The sequence below is a fragment of the Parus major genome, chromosome 9, assembly GCF_001522545.3.
Source record: "Parus major isolate Abel chromosome 9, Parus_major1.1, whole genome shotgun sequence".
NCBI lineage: Eukaryota > Metazoa > Chordata > Aves > Passeriformes > Paridae > Parus > Parus major.
In genome coordinates, this window is record NC_031778.1 from 10,406,867 (window position 1) to 10,434,513 (window position 27,647).

General features: G+C 38.3%; 1 protein-coding gene across 1 annotated transcript; it reads left to right on the forward strand.

Annotated features, from left to right (window-relative positions):
* The first annotated feature begins 248 nt into the window (after nucleotides 1–248).
* On the forward strand, nucleotides 249–27,135 carry GRK7 (G protein-coupled receptor kinase 7). The gene is made up of 4 exons (XM_015637828.3): nucleotides 249–2,903; nucleotides 3,637–4,074; nucleotides 17,009–17,280; nucleotides 21,445–27,135. The coding sequence occupies exons 1-4, from the start codon at nucleotides 2,301–2,303 to the stop codon at nucleotides 21,785–21,787; spliced, it is 1,656 nt and encodes a 551-aa protein (XP_015493314.1). The 5' UTR covers nucleotides 249–2,300; the 3' UTR covers nucleotides 21,788–27,135.
* The last annotated feature ends 512 nt before the right edge of the window (nucleotides 27,136–27,647 follow it).

Consider the following 27,647-nt stretch of genomic DNA (forward strand, 5'->3'; position numbering starts at 1 on the left):
CTGTAATTGTTCCCCTCTTGTACATGCAAAATAAATAATTTTCGCTTCTTACCCAAACATACTGTTTTATGAGCAGGTAACCCTACCTTAAATAGTGATTATCAACTAATAGATTAATGCTGATCTGCTTTTCTCCTGTGTTTAATAAACGCTGAGCAGATTTGGATAAGTCAGCAAGCAAATCTCAAAAGTGACTGGAGTAATATGTTCAATGATCATGTTGTTTTATTCTTCTTTTCATCAAGTTATGTTATTTTAGAGAAAATTTATGTTCCACAGAAACTGGGAAAGATTCTAATTAATTTCATAGAATGGTCTTTGGAGCTGTAAATGTGTCTGTCTTATGTAGGTGCTATAAGCATTAGGTATTTTCTTCATTTGCTTAGGCATGAATATACCAATATTTGGTCTAAGCTTGAGTTCAGCTTTAGGGCCCCAGCTACCAGCCATTTATGCTGCTCTTTGAGCTGTGGTGGATATTCTGGCCAAACATAAAAAAGACCCAACTGAATTTTAGGAAATTAGAAGCTTTATTTTAAAAAAAGCTGAAACTGAAGCTTTATTACCTCCTTTCCTGCCTTTCTATTCCCAGGTTATTATAGGAATGTGTTGCTGTAGGCCCCATTTTCAGGACAGCCACCAGCAGAATTCCCGGGTTCTTCCATTGGCTCTTTGCAGTGTTGCCCACACTTTTGGCTGCTCTGTTGAGCCTTTTATGTGACCTTCTCTCGCCCTGTGCTTGCTCTCACCTGGCAGAACTGGCCAGGCTTTCAAGTCTCTGCCTTACATTCCCCCTGTTCTCGTGCACACACAGCAGTTTGCAATGATCCTCTCCATCACTCCTGGAAACAGACGCCTCCAAGGGAATTTCATAGAGTACGAGTTGTATGTCAAATGGATTCAATGCAGACAGGATTAAGCATGGAAAAACAAAATACTGTGTGGTTGTAGAGTGACAAAAAGCAGCCAAGAAGGGCTTAACACTTACTGTAGGGAGTCTGAAAGGTGCCTCTTATTACGCTTGATGTTTAGATTTTGTGATTCAGCTCTTCAGCCTGCTCTAAGATAGTGAAAAAAGAAACTTGACCTTGACCTCAAGAGTACAGCTTGACCCCAGTGTTACTTCTTTTCTTGTTCTCATAATACCTTCCTTATATTTAAGGAAAGTTTTAACAGCCAAATCACCTGACCCCACAGCAGAAGGGGGCTTAGCCTAGTGAGTGCCACACATAATTTTTATTCTTTTGAAGGGAAAAAAAATGTGTCCTGGGAGGCAGCCAGCAAGTGAAGTCAGGTGGAATTTGCCTTCACTTGATTATAATCAGCTTTGTCCCTTTGTTGATGTCACCTCAGCTATATGCTGTTGCCACCTTCTCATCCAACCACTTTCTGTCATAAAGCTCAGCAGGGAAAACAAACTGAAGCCAAAACAACATATGGAAGTGTCTTGGCAAGATTTGGCTGTTCATTTGAAGTGTTTTTCTTTTTTCTGTGGGTAGGAGATGAAGTCAGAGCTGTGTTGTTTCGTATAGAAGGATCATTATTTTTAGACCAGCAGCAGTCCTTAGCCTCTGCATGTAATCTGCTCAGACAGAGCCACACGAGGCAGCAGGGTTTTCATGAGCTGTCTGTGGGGCTCAGTCACTGATGTTGAGTATAACTTGAGTTTTGGGGGTGTGAATACTCAGAGCATTGAATTGTGTGGTAATTTAAAGCTCAACATCTCATTTTCATCTATGTCGAGGTCTTTTAGGCATGGCAGATTTGTGATAAAATCTTTCCATAAAACCAGTTGTTAGTCTGCTGGTGTTTGATGTTGACGGGGAGATCCAGGCCTGTCCTGCTGACAGTGGCCAAAGTGCCCCTGAGTTGGAGAGTGCATGTATTGTAGCCAGGAATCTATGCATGTTCCATGCAGCCAGTGCATGTAGAGGGAATCTTTGTACATTTAAAGGTTGTTGGGGCCCATTCTGAAAAACACCAGCCAAACCACGTGCATTTGGTACTGCCAGTGGGAAGGTTTGCCTAGGATGTCATCCCTCAGCTATACATAGCAAACTCAAAGCTTCTTACAGAGAAACCTCTTACCAGTCACTTTCCACAAATGGTGCCTATACCTAAAGGTACTTAGTGAAAATCCTTGAGAGGTATTTAATGCAAAAGCAGTTAGTCTCCCTGGTGTTTTTCAGAAGCTCTCACACACCACTAGCAGGGAGAAGTGCAGTGCAGCTACAGCACAGCTCCTGGGAAGTTACTCATTTTGTCTGAACCAGGCTCTGCCACCCCAAGGGCTTGCCAAGATGTGTGACATGGGGGGGCTCGACAACCTCATTGCCAACACTGCCTACCTCCAGGCAAGGAAGAGTGGGGAAGGAGACACCAAGGAAATGCAAAAGAGGCGTAAGAGCCTCTCGCTGCCCAAGATTGAGGAGTGCAGCCAGCATAGAGAGTCCATTGCTGGTGACTATGACAGCATCTGTGAACAGCAGCCCATTGGCAAGAGATTCTTCAGAGACTTCTTAGAGACAGTGCCAGAATATTTGGTAGCTAGGGACTTCCTGGATGAGGTATCAAACTGGGAGTTGGCAGAGGACAGTCTCAAGAGCAGTACCATGGAGAATATTGTCACCAATTTTCTTAAGGAAGGCGCCAAAAACTATCTGTCTTTCATGAGCTCCGACTTGGTCAGCAAATGCAAAGCAGCTGCTGCAAAAGACTATGAGAACATCATGCAGCTGGCCAAGGAGGAAACCAAAGTCTTCTTTAAAGACAAGCCCTTCCAGGATTTCCAGAACAGCCCCTTCTATGACAAATTCATCCAATGGAAAGTGTTTGAGAAGCAACCAGTAACTGATAAATACTTTTCTGAGTTCCGAGTGCTGGGCAAAGGTGGCTTTGGAGAGGTAAGAGCTTGTGCTTTTAAGGATGTGAGTCATCTCTCCCCTTTCAAGACTAGCAGGTGGGTTTACAAAGAGTAGTGGATTATGTCATTGTATGAAGATTTGTAAAACATGCCCCTTCAGACTGCCCATTTTCCAGAAATCAGGCTGGGTTATTTATACTGTGATAGAGACTCTTGTTAGTAAAAAGCTACTTCAACATTTTTTTATTCTGTATCGATGCTAGTAAAAAAAGCAGTCTTCTTTAAATAAACTTGCATGAATATTCATGCAGTTAACTATTAGTCTGCTCCCTGACATCATCTTAGCCTGTGCTATCTCACACCACTCCCTGGTAATTCCTAGCTGCAGTTTAGGGAAAAACACACATCAGGATCTGTTCCCAAGCTGCAGTATGGAGATTTTTTGAGAGTTTAACTGTACAGATGCAATCTGTATATGCTGCTTATTCTCGTGGTTACAGACTTTTGTTCTTGTCCTTGTTCCTTTTATTTGCTAATCCATGTGGCAGCCTCAAGAACTTTGCATCAGGGCCACATATACTGCTGGTCTAGAACAGAACTGATTGTGCGCTTATTTTTCCTTGTTTTCTGTGCTAATATACCCTTCACAGAAGTTAGCATCAGCAGCTACTAAAAGGCATCAGTGATTCCCCAATTCCTGCCTGTTACTACCCTTGATTTTCCAGTCTCTGTGTAAAATTCCCTCGTTACCTTTCCATGTGCATCTTCTCTAGGTTTGTGCCATCCAGGTCAAAAATACTGGCAAGATGTATGCCTGCAAGAAACTGGATAAGAAAAGGTTGAAAAAGAAAAGCGGAGAGAAGATGGCACTGCTGGAGAAAGAGATTCTGGAGAAGGTCAACAGCCCTTTCATAGTCACACTAGCTTATGCCTATGAGACCAAAACCCATCTGTGTCTTGTTATGAGCCTCATGAATGGAGGGGATCTGAAGTATCACATCTACAATGTGGGAGAAAGGGGTTTGGAAATGAAAAGGATCATCTTTTATTCAGCTCAGATCACCTGTGGGATTCTGCATCTCCATTCCATCAAAATTGTGTACCGGGATATGAAACCAGAGAATGTCCTCCTGGATGATAATGGGAATTGCAGACTGTCTGATCTTGGATTGGCAGTGCAAGTCAAAGAGGGAAAAAGCATCACCCAGAGGGTGAGTACAAATTCTTTGAATGTGGCCAGTGGGAAGTGAAATCCAAGACAATTCCCTGGAACTGATTCTTTGCTAAAGACCTAATGTAGTCATTTCACTCTGAGACATGGATTGTAAGATTAGGTTTATTAATTCTTTAGCTGCTGCATGTGATAAAATAACTTCTTTTGCACAGAAACAGTAGAATCTATTTGACCTTTTTCCCTTAAGATAAGCTCTTGAACCAATGACTTTAGGGAGGCAGATGTTTTGTGCCTTAGGGAGTACCACATAGTCAGGGATTTAACCAATTGTTTAATGAACAGCAGTCAAAGATATGACTCTTCTGTGTTCCACTTTTGCTCCTAGGAGAATACAATTTCTTACATGTTACTCTTAAGTAATGCTACTCATTGTATTGCAGGTGTGCATGGTGTTGCGTAATAAATTATTTCCAGCCTTCCCCACACAAATTAATTCCTGAAAAGGTTAGCAGACTAAACAGTTTGTAAATGTCCATGCATGTCTACGTGTGTGGAAGAAAAACATGGATGACCATCTGGATTTTGTGTGAATTAGATTGTGTAGCACTTCAGCTGTGCCTATGGTCATCCCAAACTAACCTGGATTTGTAATAATGTCAGAAGATTTACACAATAAATATGTATTCAGGTAGCTTAACTGTGAAAAAGACATATTTCTCTCAAGGTATCTGGAGCTTAAAGATGTGTATAATGAGAGAATGTGTCTGAAATACACTAAGAATATGAAGAAATGGAAGCAACGTTATGAACTGGTCTTTGTCAAAGTCCCCAAGTTCACATTAGAAGTTCAGTAGAAGAGAGGACCCACTAATGGCTTCTACATCATGTTTGAGTGCACATATTTTGATGTTGTTAAATTCAGTAATTTTGAAGGATCTTTTCCTGGCAATTGAAGAAGTTTGTACTATGAGTGGTTTTATTTCTCACTGAAAGAAAGTGTGGAAATTGCTGTTTGCATAGATAGTAAAAATTGTAAAATTAAACCGCATAATGTTTTGTATACAAAAATACAGCTTCTGTGGAAGCTAAGGCAGGTTTCTCAGCAGAGCTTATGTGAAATGAGAATGTTGTTTTGTTTGTAAAGGTGGCATTTTCATCAGTGAGCCCAAAGGTATAAACCTTACTGTGCTTTGCAAGTTAGAGAGGCATGTAGTTGCTATGATCAGACCAAATAGTTTTGTCAAAGGGCAGTTTTTCTTACTTGCAAATATGTGGGGTTTGGCAGAAGGAAAAAAACCTCAAAGAGTGTATTTAGCAATATGTAACCACTTCTGTTGGTATTATGGTAGAATCTCAAAGCAGTATTGGACAAGATGGTTGTACCTACTCATCTTCTATGACAGCCATCAAAATTGTTAGTGCCTTTTCTTTTGTTGGTTTTTGAAGCTCTATTCACCATTACATGGCTGCTTTTATTAGAGCAAAAACTGCAATGAATAATGTTTTTGTAATGTGTTGTAAGAAATTGCAGTTAAAGGCAGTTTTATTCATACATTATATTGAAATAGGAGATGGATGAAAAAGTTGGGGTTTTTTTTCATTTTTTGTATTGTAACTATAAATGAGTTAATTTAAGAATTCCTGTAATTTTTTTTCATTTCTGTAAAACAGTCATATTTGAAAGCTTCTAAAAAACATTATATGAGAGCTGGATATTATTATTATTTATACTTATGTTGTACACAGGAAAATGAAAGAGCACATTTACAAAACTTACATTAAGCTTCACCACGTACTCCTGTAATAAAAGAAGAATGATGCTCTTAAATTAATTTTTGTCTACTAAACATAGTTACATTCTGACTTAAAATTATCTGAAAATTTACATCATAACATGCTTTTTAAGTGAGACTACCAAATTTTTATCACTTAACCAAACCTATAGACATCACTTTTTCTTTTTTCACCCAAAGAAATGTATGGCTCCAAGACAGATTTATGAAATGAAATTTAAGTCAGTTGCACCATTTTGCAGACACAGTTTTATGAGGGCATTGTTATAAGCTAAAGCAGAATATATATTCCTTCCAGGCCAAATCTGTTTCGTACTGACATCTAAGTGCCTAATATCATATCTAATATCTAGATTTTAGATGATGGTTTCAAATGACAATTTAAAGCTTATAATTTTCAGTCACTAATTAAGGGATATTTCTACTGATCTATAGAATATAATATATGGATTTATCCGTGTATTCATTTCATTAAAGATTGCAAAAAAAAATACACTATTTTGATGAATTCTGAAAGTTTTATGCACTCTCATAGCTATACAAGCCATTAAAGGTTACATTTATTTTGCTTTCAAAGCAGAAAAAAATTCCTGTCCTCTAATGTATGAATAAATGCACATCACCCATACATCAGCTGGTGGATCCATTAATCCCTTTTGTAAATCTTATTAGGTGATTAGGTTATCACATGGCACAAGTAATAAGCTTGTTAATGAGTTCCTGTTTTAGACATTTTCCAAGTTTTCATTGAGGGTTTCTACAAAATGATAATGATTATATACTGTTCATCAGCTAAAGAAATGTTCTTTGTGGGTAAAAAGGTTTTTTTGAATTTTAGATTGAGGATTTCAACGTGGTCTTAATAAAAAATAAAGGGTGTTTATGCTTCAAAAAAAGCATTGTGCAATTGATGATTCAGTATTTATATAATTGAAGAAGTAGCCTTGGTATCCTTCAAGTACTGCCATTACGTACACCCCTTTTGAAAGCACTTGTGTGCTCCATACCAATTGCTCATAACTATTAAAAATAAATACGCCTTGCTTTCAGAAACAGTGCTCCTTACAAAGCTCTTGAATGAGTTGGATACCCAGCCTTAGTTTTCTCCCTTTCTTTTCAATTACTAAAGCAGCAAGGAGAAACATCCAGCATTCTGTGTGAATGTACTTTGAACTTATATTGTAGTTGTAAGTAATTGATACAGTAATAATTACAAAATTTAGAAAACTTGAATTTCCCTAAGTGTGCTGATTTTTCTTTGTTGAAGTGCCAGCTGGCCCTGGAATGGAGAAATCACAAAAAATAATTAAAATACACAAGTTTGAATAATAACAGTCTTGAAAATAAAAGTAGAAAACAGTTAAAAGCTACTTATAATGTAATTTTCCTTCATTAAACATACATGGATTTTATGGAGTCTTCTTATGATAGCTACGTGCACCTGTGCAATCTACCAAGAAGTGTGTCTATGCACATTTGCTCAGGCAGAACTCTTACTAACAGTGCTGCAAACAGGAATAAACTCTTACCCAGTGGTAATTAGGACTTTAAATGTCATTATGGCTTCCTGTAAATGTGTGTGTTGCATCTGATCTGTTGATGAGACCCTGCAGGAACTAGTTTGTATCTTAAAATGATGGCTTTTGAAATGTTACTGTATTCTCTGTCTTACATAATTGAAATGGACAACAAGGAGAAACTCGAGAGCCTGCAAAGATGGCTTTTATACAGGCAAAGTGTTTTGTCTAGTTATGTACACACTTGATTCTAGCACTAGGGGTTTTTTACATATGACAGAAATGAGGAGCTTCCAACTCAAGTTAATTCCATTTTTCCAGAAGTTTGTGTGTATTTGCTGTTTATTTAGGGAAGAATTTTCTGCCCTTAATGGGTATGGCTTTTGGGAAAAGCAACTGTTGCATGTAAATGTGAAGAAGAACTTTTGTGCAGATGCATGTGAGCCAGAGAGCTTAAATATTGACATAATAACTGTGAAAAATAACATAAACATATTTTTGTAGTATTTATAAAAGTGCATTCATATCTTCATAGGTTTCAGGCTTCTTCACAGTTTTCCTGTGCTATGTTTTATATATTTGAAGGACATCATAATATTTTTATAGGAAAAACATGTTTTGGTTAAAATCTTACTCAAAATGTCCTTTTGCCCTCCTGTATGTTTGTTTATTATAAGATTCTATTTCTTAGGAAAACACAAGGAAATCTATTTAGATGTTCCTGAAACTTGCAGTTTAATTTCAAGGCAGCTGAAAAGCAGGAGGAGGGTTTTAGACTTGTGAAATAAAAAATAACTCAGCAAGCTATTCTACAGTTGACCTTTGTTCATTATCACATGGTATTCTTATTGGATAAGATTCTGTAAAAATTTATTCTTCCTTTGCACTTTGAAAAAATGACAGCTCTTTTCTCAGAATTAGAGGCGCTTGCTGTTGTTTTGCTTATACATTTTGAAGTATGACATGTAAAATTGGTGATGTTTTTACTAGCAGAACTTTGTTCTTAAAAATTGTTGTTATGAGGTGCATCATCATGCTAGGTGTTTCAGATTTTTTTAATCTCTGGAACGTACTTTACAGAATGCAGCCTCACCACAAAAGTCTGTGGGGCCAGTTGGGACCTGTGCAAGCTCTTGAGGGAGCAGGCAGAAGTGCTCACCGAGTCACTTCCCATCATGACTTTCCAAGCAGTCCCAGAGAACCAAGGAGGTCCCAGTTGGCTGGACATGAGCAAATGCGATGCCCATCCGCAAGAAGGGCTGGAAGGAGGATCCAGGAGACTTCCAGCCTGTCAGCTTGACCTTGGTACCAGAGAACTTCAACAACAGAGTAGATCATCCTGTGATGTGGATGTGATCATGCAGCACATACAGGACAACCAGGGGATCAGGCCCAGCCAGTGTGGGTTTAGGAAAGGCAGGTCCTGCTTGACCAGTGTCATCTCCTTTCATGACCTGCTTTGTGGATGAGGAGATGGCTGTGGGTGTGTCTGGACTGTGGTAAAGCCTATGTCACTGTTTCCCACAGCATCTCCTGGAGAACCTGGCTGCTCTTGGCTCGCACAGGTGCTCTCTTTGCTGGGTGAAAATGGGCTGGGTGGCCAGGCCCAGGAATTCCATCCAGCTGGCACCTGGGCACTGGTGGGGCTCCCCAGAGCTCAGTACTGGAGCCAGCCCTGTTTTATTTCTTCAGTGATGATCTGCACAAGGGGATTAAGTGCACTCTCAGCGAGTTGGCAGACAGCACCAAGTTGGGTGGGAATGTGGATCTGCTGGAGGGCAGGAAGGCTCTGCAGAGGGATTTGGACAGGCTGGATTGATGGCAGTTCTAAAAGTTCTATAAGGCAAAGCAGTAGGTCCTGCACCTGGGTCACAACAACCCCCTGCAGACTACAGGCTTGGGGAAGACTGGCTGGAAAGCTGCCCAGTGGGAAAAGGGGGTTGTTGGTCAACAGCCAGCTGAATGTGAGCCAGTATGTGTCCAGGTGGGCAGGAAGGCCAATGGCATCCAGGCCTGTACCAGCAATAGTGTGGCCAGCAGGACCAGGGCAGTGACTGTGCCCCTGTGCTCAGCATGGCTGAGGCTGCACCTTGAATCCTGTAGTCAGTTTTGGCCTTCTCACTACCAGAAAGACACTGAGGTGCTGGAGCGTGTCCAGGGAGAGGCAACAGAGCTGGGAAGGGTCTGGAGCACAAGTCTGGTGAGGAGCAGCTGAGGGAACTGGAGAGAGGAGACTCAGGGAGACCTTGCTGTTTTCTACAACTCCCTGACACGAGGTTGTAGCAAAGTGAGGATTGAACTCTCCTCCCAGATAACAACTGATAGGACAAGAGGAAATGTCCTCAAATTGTGCTAGGGGATGTTTAGATTAGATAATGGGGAGAGTTTCTTCCTCAGAAGGGTTGTCAAGCACTGGAACAGGCTACCCAGGGAAGTGCTGGAGTCACCATCCCTGGAGGAATTTAAAAGTTGTGTAGATGTGGGGCTTAAGGACGTTATTTAGTGGTGGGCTTGGCAGTGCTGGATTAATGGTTGGGCTCAATGATCTCAGAATCTTTTCCAAAATATGAATGCCATGATCATGAGTGAAGGAACAGAAATGATTTTGTGGGATCATTCTGCCTCTTGTAGTTTTGGATATGGCAGAGAGAATACTGTAGTCATCTCAAATTAAGAGAATGCAAGTGGACAATTGATGGAAAAAGTTTTGTCGAGAGAAACCATTCTATCTCTGGAAGCCCTTGAACTGCAAATAGTTGGAGTCTAGGAAAGTACAGAGAAGTCTCAATGTACACACCAGCCTCTTAGAGACTTCCCTATGTATTCACTTGTGTGAATGTAATTCAGAGACAGCAAGCTGGCTGTGTGGGTCATTGGTTTGATGCAGCCAGTACCCATCTCCTTGGATTTACATTTTGAAGAATGGTACCTCCAACCTTAGTCATAATTTTGGAAGATAAGGTGGATTAAATCTGTGGATTTTGGTGATCAGCAGTAATTCTCCAGGCCTCACTGACATTTGCACTGCTTAACCTACAGTGGCTGTACCTACACTGGAGGGCCCCTGCCCTTCCCAGGGCAGCCTGTCCCCTCAGTCACAATGTCACAGAACGCAGATTTCTCTTTGGTGTCCCCTTTCTGAGGAAGAATGGTACCATGAGACAATATTTGCATTCATTATGAAGAGCTTCATAAATACAGACAGAGCTAAGTATATGAAGAGTTTTCTCCCTTATTAATGCTGTTTATGGAATATTCTGTGGTCATTAAAAAATGAAACCACAAATATCTCTGAAGTAGTATTATTTCTACATTACAGATGGGAAATGATCCAAAGAAATTTAGAAGGAAATTAAAGGGAAAATCATGTTACAGGAAGACTAGAGAACCACTGTAATTCTTGAATTCTAATGGTGTGCTTAAGACTCTCTACTAAGTGTTCTGTTTGTCCTAAATGCTCCATCCTATTATGTCTGATTGCTTCCCTGTCTGTGAACACCTTCTGATGTCTTCTGATGACACTTCACTGAGCTGGGAGTGTTAGCAGGTTCTCTCTTCAGCCAGGATGTGAGGGAAAGGTTTATGTGTGATCATGCAGGAAGAAAGTGGGGAGCTGATCTAGAGTCCAGAGTTAGAATTGGTGCCCAGCTACTGGATTGTCCTTTCTCAAGCCCTTTGTCCCTTTGACTTCCATGCAGTGTGAATCTAAACTGAAACCATGTTGTAGCCGTGTCTATTGCTCTTCCCAAGGAGGAGCACACAGGCAGCAGTCCCTACTGCAGAGAGTGGCTTTCTCTTCTGTTGTGCAACTTCCTTCATTTCAGTGATTACTGATGGCCAAGCTTAAAACATTATAAACCAATGCCGGATTTCTTTTACTGTTCCAGTAAGTGACTTTGAACCCAGGGCCATTTTTTTCTTTCTTTCTAATATAGCAAAAATCTGGTTTGTCCTTTTTGTGCTTTTGCCTGTGTGGACTTTTTTTAAAGCGCAAAACTTTCCCTATGTAAATTACCTTCTTATGTGAAAATCAAAAAAAGTTTTCTCTTGAATCTTACATAAGCATGTGGGATTCAGTAGCTCCTAAGCTCCAGTATTGTCTTTCTTATTATCTTCTCCTGCTACTCTGGAGAGACCTCCTTGTGTTCTTCTGAATCAGTAGCCTAACAATTCATGATGGACCATCCCATCAGAAGGTCCCTCCCTCTGCTAAGCATTAACAATATGCCAGAAGCTTTATTCTGTGTGACTTTCCAGAGTGCCTTTTGCTCTATTTACATTTAGCTTTATCTTATTTAAAATAAAAAAAAATAGTTGCCTATTAATTGGGTCAGCTGGTTTCTTGTTACTGTATGAATACGTGGTGAGAAACTGGAGGAACTGCAATTCTGTGTAACTCGTTTAAATTACGCTCTGTTCCTCCTCACAGTGCCTCTTGGGAGAAGACTTAAGATGGTGCAGGGAGTAAAGAGGCAGATCAGTGTTGTTCTCCACATCTAGGGCCTGTTAGCTTGTGTGCAGGGAAGAGATTTCTGTGGTCTGTTCCTGCATTCCTGCAGGGTCTATTAAGGCCATTGCTGAAGGAATGGAGGAACAGCTGGATAAGAGAACAAAGCAGGCAGTGGCACCCCTTGGAGGAAGGAAGGACCGAGCCCCAGGAAACAGCTGATAGAGCTAAACTCAGCTTGTTTTTTTTCCTCTGTTCAACAGTTCTTGTGCCATGGCAAACAAAAGATAGACATTCTGATTTGCTTTACTGTTTGGTTTGTTATATCAATTGAGTTTGTTTTGCAGAGATCTGTGGGAAAAGGTAGCAAGATCTAAATCTTGTTTCTCCCCATTTGCCTGTTTCTGTGCTGCTGAAAGCTGCAGAGTTCTCTCTCTGTCCTGCCTGCACCTGCTGGAAGCTGGCACAGGGGCGGTGTTGCAAGGGCTGTCCCCTGGCAGGACAGCAGTCCCAGGGTGTGTGAGCTGCTGCACCACGGGCCTGGTTCTGCTCCCAGTGTGCTGTGCCAAGTGCCCTTTGACAGCTCTGGGATCTGAGTGCACTTAGTGCTTCTCAGGATCGCATCTTGAATTACTAAAGGAATATAATTATGTGACCTTTGAAAAATTTATGCAGGATCCCATTTCACAAAAGAAACATTTGTATACTTTCAGATGAGTCATTTCTACTATGCCCTGTCAAATCACACTCAAAGCAATAATTCCACTCAACAGAACTTCTTTGCTAATGTAACCAAGGGCAGCATTTGGTCATTACATTTTAGAGGATTACTGAAAAATTGTCATTTGGGCTGTTCTCAAGATAGTGAAATAAAGGGAAAATAGATATGTGAACCTTTTTCAAAAGCAGGTCAATTAAAATTTAATTGACTGAAATGTAATGACTATTTTTATAATTCAAGCAGCATATGCAAGTAAGGCATCCTGCTTATCATGAAAGACAATATTAGATGGAGAGCAAGCAAGTGCTCTCCATCTAATAAAAATAATAGCTATAAAAAATAGCTAGTGTCATACTGACTGCACTTCAAAAAGTTCTGTGCCTCTACAATGGCATAAGATTTCTGTCTCTAGTAAAAAGTTTGGATAATATAACATTGTCTTCTTTGTGATATTTTTATTTATTGTGTCCCATTAGACGTTTCCAGGTCAGTGAAGGTGTAATATCATGTGTTTGTGTCTCTGTAAGATCCCTTGATTAGTTACCACATATATTCAAATGCTACCTTGTGTTACCTGGAATTGTACAGGAAAGAAGAGAATAATGTGCTTGGTCTCCATCAAAACACAGTTAACATCCTAGTAGTGTAGAGTTGACAACAAAGGAATTAACTTTGAGTATGGGTTTTTTATTTTCTCTGTTCCCAATAAAATAATTAAATTTATCCATGTAAACTAAGATCTATTAAGAAAAAGTGTGTTTCAGTTAATACAGCTTCTGAATTTGCTTCTGGATTGTACTGAGTGAAAACATCTGCAAAATCATACAGACCTATTTTGTATGATAGGCATATCAGTATCTCATACCTGGAGATACTCCTTCTGAGGCATGGTCAGATAATTCTAACTGAGTTAAATATTCAATACCATTCCATGGGAAATAGACCCCTTTAAAAAATAATGCATTTATCTTTTGTGGTAGCTTTTAATTTCTTTCCTTTCTGTCTTTTTTTTAATTATTATTTTTGTACTAAAATATAGTTTACAGTATACTTATTTACTCCACAGCCTGCAGAGAGTAATTTTCTTCTATTCACTTTTGCTTTGGGAATCATTGGATAAGTTTTCCACCTAATACACTATGTTTTGTTGTTCAGATTTCACTGCTAGTGAGAGTTGTACAGTTTAAAAACTCCCTTCACAAAACTTCTGTTTTACCTCCTTAGATAAACCTCTCCTGAGGTTATTGAGGCTGCCTTTCCTATTGTTGTAGGTTCTCTTTTACTGGGAAGATGATCTGATTTTTACATCTTGTTCTCCATAATGATTAGTGTAGGGATGTTAGGTATTACCTTCCCTCGAACGCTGCTATGTTAGGTATTACCTTCCCTCTAATTCTAAAGATAGAATTCAATCTCCATTTGAAGGATCTATGTTTTTCCACATGCTGAGTAAGTTCTCTTTTGTGTGCTGTAATACAGGCTTTAGCACCTGTCTTCCCCAATGATTTTGCCAAAACTACACATATAGAGAAATAGGTGGAAAAGACTAAAATTTCAGCTCTTTTCTTCCTTTCTTCAATTTCCTGTTTTGATAGAGATTAATGTATTTCTCCTCCCTTATTCTTTATCTTCCCCCTTAAAAATTCCTGTTCACTACTTGTGAAATGTTTGCTTCTGCTATAAAATTGTCATGTTTTAGTGGGTTTTAAATGTCAAATCTTCTGAGATTAGGTTTAGATTCTTGCTTGTTAGCCTGTTCCTTCATTGCGAATAGAAGGAAAGCTCCAGGGTTGGGAGAAATTTGTTTTTAGATTCAAGTTTGGATGAAATTCTATGAGAAGACCAGCTCTCATGAAATTCTGACTTGAAATAGTTTCACATATCAGAGGAATGATATGTTTCTAGACTTTATCAGATGGAGTTGGATCAACTCAGTAGCAGCTCAATATTTCAGTGCTACTAATTTAGAATGCTGAAGTTTAGTTCTTGTTTACATTTAATCTCATCCACAGCCTGTCACTTTAGTCTGAGGGGAAGCTGTTGTTGGTCCATTCTGTTATCTATTAAGTTGTGGTCCTGCTGTCTTTTTGGTCTGTGGTGATGGTCTTGCCTTCTCTGTTCTTGAGAAACACAAGCAGCATGTCAAAGCATGGTGTTCTTCCAGATGGTGTGTCCTGCTGGAGGGTATGTTGAGAATACCCATGGAAGAGACTGGAATTACTTGGCAACTACTTATTTTGTAAAAACAGCTGTGGAAGAGAAAACATAAGCAGAAGGAAAGAGGCAGTCTGAAGGATCTGCCTTGAGACACATCTGTGACAGTAGATTTCTGACTTTACCATGTTAGCTGTATCCAAGTTCTGTATGATGATGCTCAGTTGCAGCAAAGTAATCTCTTATCAGAAGGACCATATTGTGCTGTCAGGGCACGTTTTGATGATAATGTGACTCTATAGTTCCTCAAGGCATTAGTGCTCCAGCTTCCTCTCAGAAAAAATAAGAATGTTTATTGCTTCCCAGAAAGAGAAAAAAAAATAAATTCCAGAAACCTATTTAGAGCTGTGTTTACTAATCTACAGTGAGCTCTGTGTGCAAGCTTTTGCATCAAAATTTCTCTACTACTTTCAACCTCCCTTCCAGGTTTTTCTCAGGGCAGATGGATCTGGGGTCTGTGGTTTGAGCATTTGTCCCCTTCCCAGAACAAAGCAGTAATCATACCTAAAATGTAATACTGTTAGGGTATCTCTCAATATTTTTGGTTAGAGAAACCCAGTGTAAGCAGTATAAATTACCTTTGGGATGATGTCAGCAGCTGCAGTGCCTGTGCTGCTCCTCTGTACTTCTGTGGCTTTAGTGAGGGAGGCAACTGTTCAGTTTTAGCCTTTCCTTTTGCTTTCAACCCGACTGATATTTTTGTTCTTCTCATCTCATTTCTGTTTTTCAACCATATGGAGGATTTTTCTCTATATCCTTAAAAGTAAAAAAAAAAAGAATTACAAAGAGAGAAAATAAAGTAGATTTAATTTTTTGTCTGTTAGGCTTATATTTTAATTGATGCTAAAATGTTTCCTCTTGGACACATTGTTTATAGAAGAGACATCATATGTCATAATGTGTAGTGACACAAGCTGAAGTTAAGGGGGGGCCTGACTTGGAAGTACTGCGCCTACAATTGCAAAAATCAGAGGGGTTATCCAACCCTGTAAAATAAAATTCACCCATTGAGCTGCACTTTTTATAAATGGAATTTGTCTGAATAAGCTTAGCTTTACCTTTTTCTAACTGTTTTGCTTTAGAGTGAATCTCTGTCACTGATTGTACTCTGATAGCAGTAATATTGACTGTCTTGAGTAAGCTTTAGTGGGATTTTGTACAGACACAGGTTTTTATTTTAAATTGTTATACTGGTAATTCATCAATCCCAGTATTTAAAAAAGATGTGAGATTTCAAGCAACTTCTGACATGGTTATCACTGTTAGCTGCATCTGGTAAATACATAATCTAGAGCATGAGACACAGCAGTAAATGTGGGTTCGGCTGAGGAAATGCTGTTGCAGTTGAAATGCCACATCCTCCCTCATGTAACAGTGCAGCAGAGAGCATGGAGAGAGCTGATCCCTTCACTTCCTCCCCAGGTGATTCAGCTCCCTGGGGACAGAGGCAGCAGGAGCTATTTCAAACACTGCAGCTTGTCCCCCATGGGGAAAGTGGCAGGCCTGGGCTGGGAAGAAAGCAGGCACTCTCAAAGAGTGGCCATTTCTTCTCTCAGAGAAGGGGCCATTAGTTCTGTAAATAGGCTTTATTCAGGCATCTTTTTTAAGTTGAGAACTATGAACTTGTTCCTTCACCCAAGTGTGTGTAATTTATGAATTACAATTTTTATAGGTTTGCTTTCTTACTTTTTTTTAAGAGTTTTTCTTGGCCCTTGGTGGTAGAACATTTACTCAGAAACCAAGAGGAAGTGGCTTGGTCCCACAAGAGGGAGGTGAGAACTTCCTCATTGCAGCTCAGCTACTGGCTTGATGAGAACTTTCTCACTGGCAGTAGAGCCCTGTGTTGGACCAGTTATAACCATTGCACAGGGTGGGAATCAGTGATTATTTTGCCTGATTTTTGTATTTTTTTCAAATCTTTTCAAATTGATTGTTACTTGTGTTTACACAACAAAACTAAGAATATATTTAACAAAAAAAAAAATAAAATGAAGGAAGAAAGCAAGCTAGCCATGAAATTAAGAATAAACCACTTTTAGGTAGAAATAGCACTGACATTTCACCTCTGAAAAGCATATTTAAGACAGTTTTCCTATATGCCAAGATGTTTAAAGAGAGATATGGTCCACATGCTAAAAAAGTTATACCACAGAGTTTCTAGATACAAAATGTAGCAGTAGAATTAGTAATATTTTGGAAGAATTATAGGCTAGTCTGTTTAATTGTATGCTTTTCACTATTGACATTGTATAGTAAATGTGTCTGTGTGTTTGCAATAGGCTGGGACAAACGGTTACATGGCTCCGGAAATCCTGAAGGAAGAGGACTACAGCTATCCTGTGGACTGGTTTGCTATGGGGTGTACTATTTATGAGATGGTTGCTGGGCGAACACCATTCAAGGATTACAAAGAAAAAGTCAATAAGGATGAGGTTAGAAGAAGAACTCTGGAAGATGAGGTGAAATTTGAACATGCCAGCTTCACAGAGGAAGCAAAAGATATTTGTAAGCTGTTTTTGGCTAAGAAAAAAGAGGACCGTTTAGGAAGCAGGTATGCCTTCCCAGTACAACAGAGATTAAAGCTGCAAACAATATAGTTATTTTACTTATTGCACAAAATGGGTTAGATTTCACTTGCTACAGGGTAATGAATTTTCCCTTTCACTTCTAGGAATAAAGAGGTGGAAAGTTTTGAAGATAATATGGAAATAAGGAATGTTGTTGCAATAGTGTGATCCTCTATCCTCACTCCAGATGACTCACAGGAGTTGCCTTCTTGATATTTTCTGTGTTAGACTCTATATAGTTTTGGGAGGAAGAATCATAAGAGTTTTTCTTACACATTCTTTCCTAAGATAAAGGATATTCAGGTGGATACCTGCAGCCTTGCTAGTGCAGACTGAATGCAGAGTATTAGGCTGTATTGCTTACTGGAATGGTGTGGGCAGAAATCCAAATCTGCAATGTGGATTCTCTTCCCTGCGGATATCTAATTTGCAAGGCTGCGTCATTGGCTTCTTACTGGAGAGACCTTAACCCCTCTGCTTTGCTCAAGTGCTTTAAAAAAATTCTGTAGAACTTCTGGTCATCCTGACTCATCCCAGTGAGAAGAATATTTGGCACAAATTCCTATAAAGCAAAACATCTCCAGACACTTCAGAGGTGGCTTTGGCTTGACGAAGACTGGTAGATATGTCTGTGACTTAGCAGTTTCAAGGAACTGTTCAATAAGAAGAGAATTGCAAGGCTAAACCTTTTAATGTTTAACTTGTAATAGCTCTGATGCCTCTGATATGTGTGTGTGTTTGTATAAATAATTTAGTGCATTTCTGATTAGACAGATTGCAGATCTACATTTGCAATATAGACAAATTAAAGAAATACAATGAAAATGTAAAAACTTAATAGGAAACCAATAGTACCTATCTTTAGAATACACCATGATTTGAATAATCTGTTAATTCAAATATATGTATCAGGTGCTTTTCCAGTCTAAAGGTGGAGTAGACAAAGGATCTCCTTGAAAATGCATAGATAGTCTTCTAAATTTATATATCATAACAACATGGAATAGTTTTTCAGAATGCTAGGCAAACATTTGTCTGAAAGAATTAACTCTAATGAAAGATAATAGATTGTTAATACACAATAATATTCTTAATATTCTGTTGCTAAATGAAGACAGCCACTCTTGTGCTTGATTAATTTTCCCAGCAACTGTGCAAGGCAGCAGAAAAAAGTTATTTTCAGCAGCACATGGAATATGTTTAATACAAAATCTATATTATTTTACTATGTTTTAAAAGCTTATTTTAAATGCAAATTTAACACAAAAACATTCAGAGCACTCTAACTTAAAATCAGCATACTTTGCAGACATTTGGACTTACAGCACTTTGTGAAGTAAACAAATTTCGGAGTAGGAGAAAATGAAATTTAGAATATTGTGAGTGACTTGGTTGAGTTCATTCAGCAAGTCTGAAACAAAACGAGCAACAGTTGATTCACATATTGTAACCACATTGCCTTTTCCAGGGGAATAATTTAAAATGCTTCTGTCTGCTTATTCTTCCATAACTTCTCAGCAAAATGAGAAATGTACACAGAAAGGTTACTGCACATAGTATTTTTAATTTTCTGCTATTTAAGATATTCTTCCTCTGATGTGCCATACTTAGAGAAGGTGAACAACAGGATGTCTACTCTGAGCATGATACAGGATAAAAACCTCTTGAACAGGGTGATACTATTCAGGACAGCTGTGTGTTATGTAAAGATTAGCACTGTAATTCTCCTAAGGACAACAAGAGCTTGAGTTATCCGCAGCAGTGCCTGTTGCATAAGTTAAAGCTGCTCAAAGACAGCTTTATTTTGTACACCTGACCTTTTAAAACACTCCACTCTTCTATTGAAGATGTGATTTCACTCACTAACTCAGGAAAGATGTAACCCCTTTTCTTCACTCAAGCTTTTTGAGACTGATATCTCAAATCCCGAACCTGTAAAGTGATTTTTAATTTTTTTTTAATGGAAGAATACAAAATTGACCAACTTCATGTGAATTCATTTGCTCCTCCTATTTAAGTTAGGTAAAAATGCAGTTCACAGGGAATGAGCACAAGTTCATCTCCAGCAAGTTGGAAGATGACTCAGTTCCAGTAGATGGCATTCATGTAGCTTTACATTTTTTAACTTTTTATGGTTTCAGAATGCGGAACACTGCAGCAATCCATTTTAGAGCCTCCATCAGCTTCTAGTGCTTTTTGGTTTATGTTACAGAAAGGAAAGGTAAAATAAAGGGAGATTTTTGTGAGTGCATCTGCCCAGTGCATCTGCACTACTGGCTCACCAGTGTCCCAGGACACCAGTTGATTTGAACAGCAGCTGAAAGGCATTTCAGGCTAACAGTGGATGTAAACAAATCATGTCAGGCTGCTCAAGGACTTGGTTATCACTGGCTAGGTAAGGTAGGAGATGATTTTGTAAGCCTGAGGATATGCAGAAATTAAGATCCCTAATCTGTATATTCATAATATGGTGCTTTGGGGTTGAAAACATAGTATTTTTCATTGCCTAGCATGCCTGGATGGCAGCATCCATCATTCTTCAGGTTGTGGCACCCTGGTCATTCATGGTGGCGTAGTAGCTGGTAGTGGCTTGCTCAGAACTGGGCAGCTGAGGTGCAAAGTGACAATTACCTTGCAAGGGGCTGAAAAGAGCAGCTGGTGGTTTCATCTCTGCTGTGCCCAGGGTGCACCAAGGCAGGCCAGATGCACAGCAGGGGAGCATGAGGAGCAGGCAGTAGTGCCAAGCTGGATGAGCTGTTCTGCATGCATGGAAATTAAGATTTAAAAAAATAAATATTTTTCTATACTCCCACAAACCTACTGCTTCTGTATGGTGCTTCTGCACACTTGCAAAGAAAAGACTTGCCAAAGGTTTGCATTACATTTTACTCATAGAACATTGTTTTGAAATACATGAGAGCTTACATTTCGCTAAGTTTGATTTTGTAAGGAGCTTGGAAAAGAAAAAAGCAATGTGTTCAGAACTACCATTTTCTGAGGCCAAAACACAGACAAATTTGGTTTTCCTATATTACTGGTTTCAAGAGCAGTGTATCCATAAATGTGTTAAACAAAGAATGCATAGGTATGGAAAAGACAGTGCTCCTCTCTGCTCCTCCTTTCTCTGGAATTCCAAATTCAGACTTTGCATGCCTTGACACTAGAGGCATAGTTCAAAAGCTGTGGTTTTTGGTCATGCTTCAACAAGCACACATTTGAGGCTCAGATGATTTTTATCACCAGAAAACATCCTACAAGTCTCTCTATAGGCCTACAGTGAAACAATTCACTAGTCTTTTACAGCTGAAGTTTTCCCTGAGGTCTGCAGTTGTTTTTAATAAGATTTATTTAACTTAAGCATTTACAATGATTTAATCCTTTCTGTTGTTTTTTTTTTTATTTGGTTTAACTATATTTATAAAGAGTTATGTTTGTGACAGTGGCACACATGCTTTTGTTAATGTCATGATCTGTGAGGCTCTTGCCTAAAAAAATCTTTGTTAGTTTATAAGAGTCGTTATTTTGAATGAACAATCACTATTAAGTGGGAGCAATTATTTGAGTGACATAACTGCATTTTAGGATGTAAATGTGTAGATGCTTTGAATTAAGATAAAATGAGAATTGTCATTTGTCACCAGCTTCCTATTCAGACTATTGCTGCTCAGAGTGAGCCTATAGATGTATTAACCCAATATACCCCGTTCTAGAGTTTAATACATATTCTTACCCTATAGTACAGGTACTCTTATCCTATAGATACAGAGCCAATCACTGACCTTCCTGTGTGGGACAGTAAATCCAATACTCTCCCTCCCCACCCTGCTGTAGGTTCAGTTCTGGTGGAAGTGTAGCTTTGGATGGGGTATCCCAGATGCAGCACTGCAGCTCCTGTGTGGTACCTTGCCTGGGCTGATTTACCCTGAGAGGTGCAGTGACAAGTAATGGGATCGGAATGTTTGCAGCTTCTCGCCTTATGTTGTACAATGCAGCGTTCCTTGGTTAGGAAAAAAGGACTTGTGTTGCATTATATATATATATATATATATATGTACATATATAAAGTACTGTCATGTACAAAACACAGACACCCCTGTATCTCTCTGAGAGCAAAACACACTGATGGACAAACCTTTGCTTTATTTCAGGAATGAAGATGATGACCCAAGAAAACACAGCTTCTTCAAAACAATAAATTTCCACAGGTTAGAGGCAAACCTTATTGACCCTCCATTTGTGCCAGATCCATCAGTTGTCTATGCCAAAGATGTTGCAGACATTGCTGACTTCTCTGAAATACGAGGAATTGAGTTTGATGACAAAGACAAGAAGTTCTTCAAGAAGTTTGCAACAGGTGCTGTCCCTATACCCTGGCAGGAAGAAATCATTGAAACAGGACTGTTTGACGAACTGAATGATCCCAACAGAGTAGTTTCTGGAGGTTATGCAAACGGAGGGGAAGCTAAGTCAGGAGTTTGTTTGTTGTTGTAATTATATCATTACTAAAAAGAGTAGAAACCACCTCAGAACTTTCCACATTCTGACTCTGTTTCAGAAACTCAGTACACCTGTTTGAGAAGAGCCAGCCAGTGTAATGTGACATTGACAGGTTATGTAGGACCACCAGCTGAATAGACTGTATTATTTTCCTTTGGTCTAAGAAAGGAGGTATTTTGTGTTACTGGCAATGTATCAAATGAAGAACCATATTTCTCCAAAAAGCTTAGAATAGGAATTCTGAAATACAAAAAGAAATGATGGAGTGAAGAGGCAACAGCTTTTGAATATGACTGATTACTATTTTGAATTCAATGATTCATTGGTTTTCTTTCTTTTTTCTTTCTTTTTTCTTGTTATTTCTACTAACATTTCCTCTTTGTTCTGCAGTTTTCAGAAAGAATTTTTTAATTTTCAAGTAATATTGGACAGTGGAGCTCATATACCTGTCAAACCTGTAATCTTACTGGTTAGCCAGTCTGTTAAATTCTGTTAGTTTTTGAGTGATTTATTGTAATATATTCAAATTGTCATAAGATATAAAGAAAGCTCTACATATCACTTGGAAATAAGAGCAACAGGATCAAACTCTTTGCAAAAGTGATTTTAATGAAGTGAAGATAAGATTGCACCAATTTATTGGAATAAAGCATTTATTTATTATTAAGTGTATTCTTATACGTGATAATACTATATACAAAGAAAATGTATTTATAAGTAAATACACATTCTTTTTGGCAATTTTAAACTTATATCAGATCTCCTGATATTTTTTCTGTATTTTGGTGATAAATTAAGCTACAGATAGACCAAAGCAATTTGTATTTGAGTTTTTACAAGACATTTATTTCAGTGTAATATAGATTTTTATTCAAGTTGCAAAATACATTATACTGTCACATTCTGTAATGGTGAAAAAGTTGTGTATGCAAGTCAAAACTATCTGCAAATGTTTATTGATTCTCATACAAATTTTGAAGTGTTTTTATTTTTCAATTTTATGGCAATCTAAATTGAATTACTTGGGAATATTGCTATGAATACTTGCTACTGGTGATGTGTATTACTCATGAGATGCCTCCTGCTGATTTTCTGTGGTAAGAAAATAGGCAGTTGTTCTTTGCATAACTTTTAAAACTGATCCTGCACATGCTGGTCACTGTCATCTGTCCAGCCACAAATTCAATTGACTAAAGTGGAAGTGGAAACTACTTCATTCCTTGGAGTCCTGGAGGCTGCAAATCCCCCATTTTCTGTTTTTCATACAGCAAACCTCCTTCTGAACTCAAGGACTTGTTTTAACTAGATGCTGGGATTAACTCACACTTAAGTTTTAGAAGAGGAAAACCTGTAGATACGTCTTCTGTACTCAGGTCTGTCATGTGCAGCACAAAGCGTTGGTATTTATTTGTAACCTAATAGCACATCCCAAACTCTTAAGTTTTAAATACTCTAAGTGTTTTAGTCACAGCTAAGTAATACATTAGTAATACTTTGTGTTGTTCTGAGTAGAAAAATAATTGCTCTTTTTTCTTTTAAATTTGCTTTTCCGGTGTTTTATATACTTAATATTCAAGTGAAAATTCAACAACAGTGTTACTTAGGATTAGTGGGTAATTCTTTTCATGAATTATGAGCATAAAATTGTCTGCCTTTTGAATGGAGACTTTCTGTCAATAATTTAAAACAATATAAGCTGAATTCTGACTTGGTCTTTTAATTGAGAAGGATGATCCTGAAAGGTGGTGAAAAGCAGAGGAAGAGAACAGTGATGTTGTCCTGGCATGGATCTACAAGAGTGCTTCCACTATTGATATCCATTGATTTTATTTCTTATTGCTCCCACCTGCAGAAAGGTCTCAGAGGGATAGTAAATATACTGTATTTAAGAAATCAAGACAGAAAGCTTTATTATTATACGTATTTTTCTAAAAACCCACAAAACACAAAGTGACACAAAACCCACAGCCACCACCTGATTAAAGCTAGGAGAGACCTGTTAGTGGCATCAAACTTTTGTCCTGGATTGATATACCTCAGATCCACGTTTCAAAAATCCTCCTGAACCATAAAGGAGTACTCTGAAATGGCCGTAGGTTTTCTAGTACATAACTGAGTTTTAAGCTGCCATTTGGAAAGATGTTATGTACAGACAGAACCAGGATTTAATGCCTTGATAGAATCACATATCCCCAGTGACATTGGGTGCTGCAAGGGTGCGTTTTTCAAAATGTGTTGCAATACTGAGATCTGTGAATTCGGAACATCGTGTGTGCATAACACTGGGTTATTTAGTTTTAGAAATGTTGTGGTATCACTAATCCCAGCAGGATGTGCATCAGTGAGATCCATGATGTTAAGTGTTTCATGAATCATTTAGAGTAACAAACACATCAGAAGTCGGATAATGCACAGTTTGGCACGGTGTATGATAGAGAAGAATGTGTTAGTTTGAAATTTTCATTTTCTAAAATTCTCTTTTCACAACATGGACAACTTGTATTTGGCACCATGGAGAGGAAGCAGAATGAAGATTATTTCTGTATTCCTGTTAGCACTTTCAGTGAGTCTTCTAAAAATTATTTTCAAATGTTTTTTAAGGAAACTATGAAATACTTGCTTCTTTTCTTCTTCCTGCCACTGTAAAGTTCCTTGTTAAACTTACACTTACTGCTTCATCTTAACAAAAAACCATCAATCCCCAGCAGTCACAAAAGATTTACAAATTCAGTGAATTTCTTACTGCAACCAAAGATGCTACTTATTGAGTAAATTTAAATGTATTTGCAAGTGTTGCAAGAGCAGGGCCCAAGTCAAAAGTATTGACCAGGTTACTGGATGTTTATGAAAGAAAATGAAGGATATCTCTGGGGGAGGAAAATAACCATGTGGTTATAGATTACTTGACTTACTGTGGCACAAGGAAATTATGTAATTTGAAACTGCAATTATTTTCTTCTAGCTGTCTCCCTTTTTCCTGCTTTGCCAATGTTGTGGTGTCTCACTTGGCTGCCTTGTTTTCCAGGAGATAAAACGCATTTGAGTGCTAATATAATCTTAAAAACTAAATAGTGAACTCTATTGCATTAAATGCCATCTGTGACAGGTTAGAGGGTGCCCTGACCACTCTTCAGGTGTTGTACTAACAATACTGTCTTTCCTGCCCTGTTTTACTCAGTCCAGCTGATAGTGGAACTGTTTGGTAATTCTAACTGTAGCAGGTTAAAATGTGAGATTCGTAGTGGCTTGATGTGTTCTAATAAGAACATCATTTAAAGTTTGACAATGCTTCTGCTGGCTCTGAGAAGGTATGAGAGAAAAACCTTCCCTTTGTATCTCAAGTCCAGATTTTCTTTGATACTACCTCTGTTCCCTTTACCATTACTCCCCTTGTTTCACTGAGAACAGGGACAAAATTATGTTTGATATTAATATTAACCTAATGAAATCATTGTTCACAGAGATTATTTCTCAGAGGTACTGAGTACCTACAATTGTTTCATGCCAAAGGCTCATTTGGTCAATGAATACCTTGTGTTGCAGCAAGTAGTTCACTTTTATATTCCAATATGAAATAGATTTAGTAATAGGAACTTGTGTGCAAATTTGTGGCTATTAGTGGCATCTTTATTAGGGAGGACAGCTTTACATTAAGCTAAGAACATCATAACAAATATACTTGAGATATTCATTTCTTCAACCATAAACAAATGCCAATACAGAAGATGAGATCTCTCCTTAAAGCAGATACCTGAAATTGTACCGTTGTTCTATAGTGATGCATGGTTTTATATACTTTTAATGTCACCATTATTTTTTTAAACAAAATGCTTATAAAACTGTAGTTTAAAAATTAATCACTTTTACAGGTTTTAATTATTTATCTGTAACATTTTTGTGATCTGATTGTCCACATCTATGATGAGGATAAGTATGCTCATGTTATTTACCTTAAAAAGTATATTTTATTTATTTCATGTTATGACAATAATTTTTATCTTTTTATCATTAGTTAATACCAAAACATTTAATCTCTTTATCCTGCAATGAATTGTAAAAGAAGTATTTTTATTATATATGGTGTTTTTTCTCCATAATAGGATTTTAATTAAGATCTTAGCAACTATGGCTCATAGCACCATGAAAGCACTGAAAATCCTACCAGTTCTGGGACGTCTGCTAAAAGCAAAGTGTATATTTTTCCCAAGTAACACAAACACATCCATTTTGAAATCTGCAGGTGAAGAAGATGCTTTACAGTATGGCACATGTAATGTTTGGGTAAAGATCCCCTGTGATCAATGCAGATCAGGGAGTGCTTTTGGAATTTGGTGTCACGACAGCCTCGGGGAGCTGCACAGGCACCGTGAGGAGTGCATAGACAGAAACTGAAAACCAGCTCAATTCAACACATGACATTTTATCATTCAGCACTGCCTCATTACAGCAAGTAACATTCAATCTAGTATTTCATTTTTTAAAAATAGACCAAAAGATTAATGTTTCTTAGTAAATCATTGCTTGGTATTTTTCTTGAGTTTCAATTATATAACTGTCTGAACTTAAGCAGAGCTAGTATAAAATTCTTACCAGTTAGGACTCTTCCTTAGGGAGGGGAAATCTTGTTGGCATCTCTTGCCTGGAAAAGCAGAAGAGTAAGAACACAGAGGGTGTCACTGTATCTCTTGGAATGCAAGTACCTTTATCCATGGGAAAACATGCCTGGTGATGTCTGTAGGTAGGACCCTTCTCCTGAGTTCCTTTCCTTTTCTATGGCATAGCAGATGGTCCTTACATTTACCCCATTGTGTACCCTCTCCTGTCACCTCCAAAAAACTGGCACAATTCTGAATGAAGCCATTTCAGTTTTCAGGGAAACTTACTGTTATTTCTGTATCTTGGACAGGCTAAAGGTGCCATAAACAATAGCTGTCAACACCATTTAGCATTGACCCTAAGTGGTGAAAGGCTTTTGTGAGGAAAACCATGGGAAAAAAAAAACCCTGTGAGTCTCTGTGAAAGGGCTCCTGGATATGTTAAGTCTATTCCTTTCCTTTTGACAATTTTGGGGCAGCTGCAGTGGTTAATTCCTCCCTTTCCTGTTGACCAAGCTTAAGCACAATCTGGTTTAGTAGTTCTTTTATCCTGTTTATATGCTTTATGTATGCTTTTCAATGTCTGAGCTTTGTTAGTTGGCCAATTCTTCCAAGTGTTTTGTTTTCTGGTTAATGTACACCAATATGGTGCTATTGCAGTGTTTGGTAGAATGACTTACAAAGAAAGAGAATTTTCATTTTTCTTCTGTACACAGGCATTACTTGAAGTTAAACATAACTAATGAATTCTGACGTGTGTTTTATCAGTTGTGCTTTACCAAACTTACATGATGGCCTGTACAATTCATTGAAGTTGTTCTGACAGTTACATTTTACAGAGTGGAAAGATACAGCCAAGCTGAAGGACACACTGTGTACATGTCCTTATGATGGGAGTTCCTCATGATGAATGTTTCTGTGATTCATGTTTTTATAAAGAATGCCAAAGGGATGACTATGGATATATCACTTGTCATAACTTGTAGTTCAGTTAACAATAGTGAAGTAACTGTTTAAAAAAACAGCTATTGTACAGGAATGTTCAGTTATGTTTGCTTTGCAAGACTTCAGGCAAGTATGACATGGGATGTGCTAGACATGTCTCGTGACTTTTGAATCGCTGGGGTAAAAGGGCTACTGCAAGTAAGAGCAGATTTGTTAATCACTCCTCTCTGCAAACATTCCTACAGCAATACATTCTGTTCCCACTGCACACCTTTTGGACAGCAGTAGAAGCTTTCTTTTAACTCCACTGCTGC

Excerpts from the sequence above, each read along its gene's own strand:
- GRK7 (XM_015637828.3), top strand. The coding sequence starts at position 2,301 with ATGTGTGACATGGGGGGGCTCGACAACCTCATTGCCAACACTGCCTAC. Across the intron at positions 2,904-3,636 it reads GCAAAGGTGGCTTTGGAGAG|GTTTGTGCCATCCAGGTCAA; the intron begins GTAAGAGCTTGT and ends CATCTTCTCTAG. Across the intron at positions 17,281-21,444 it reads GAGGACCGTTTAGGAAGCAG|GAATGAAGATGATGACCCAA; the intron begins GTATGCCTTCCC and ends GCTTTATTTCAG.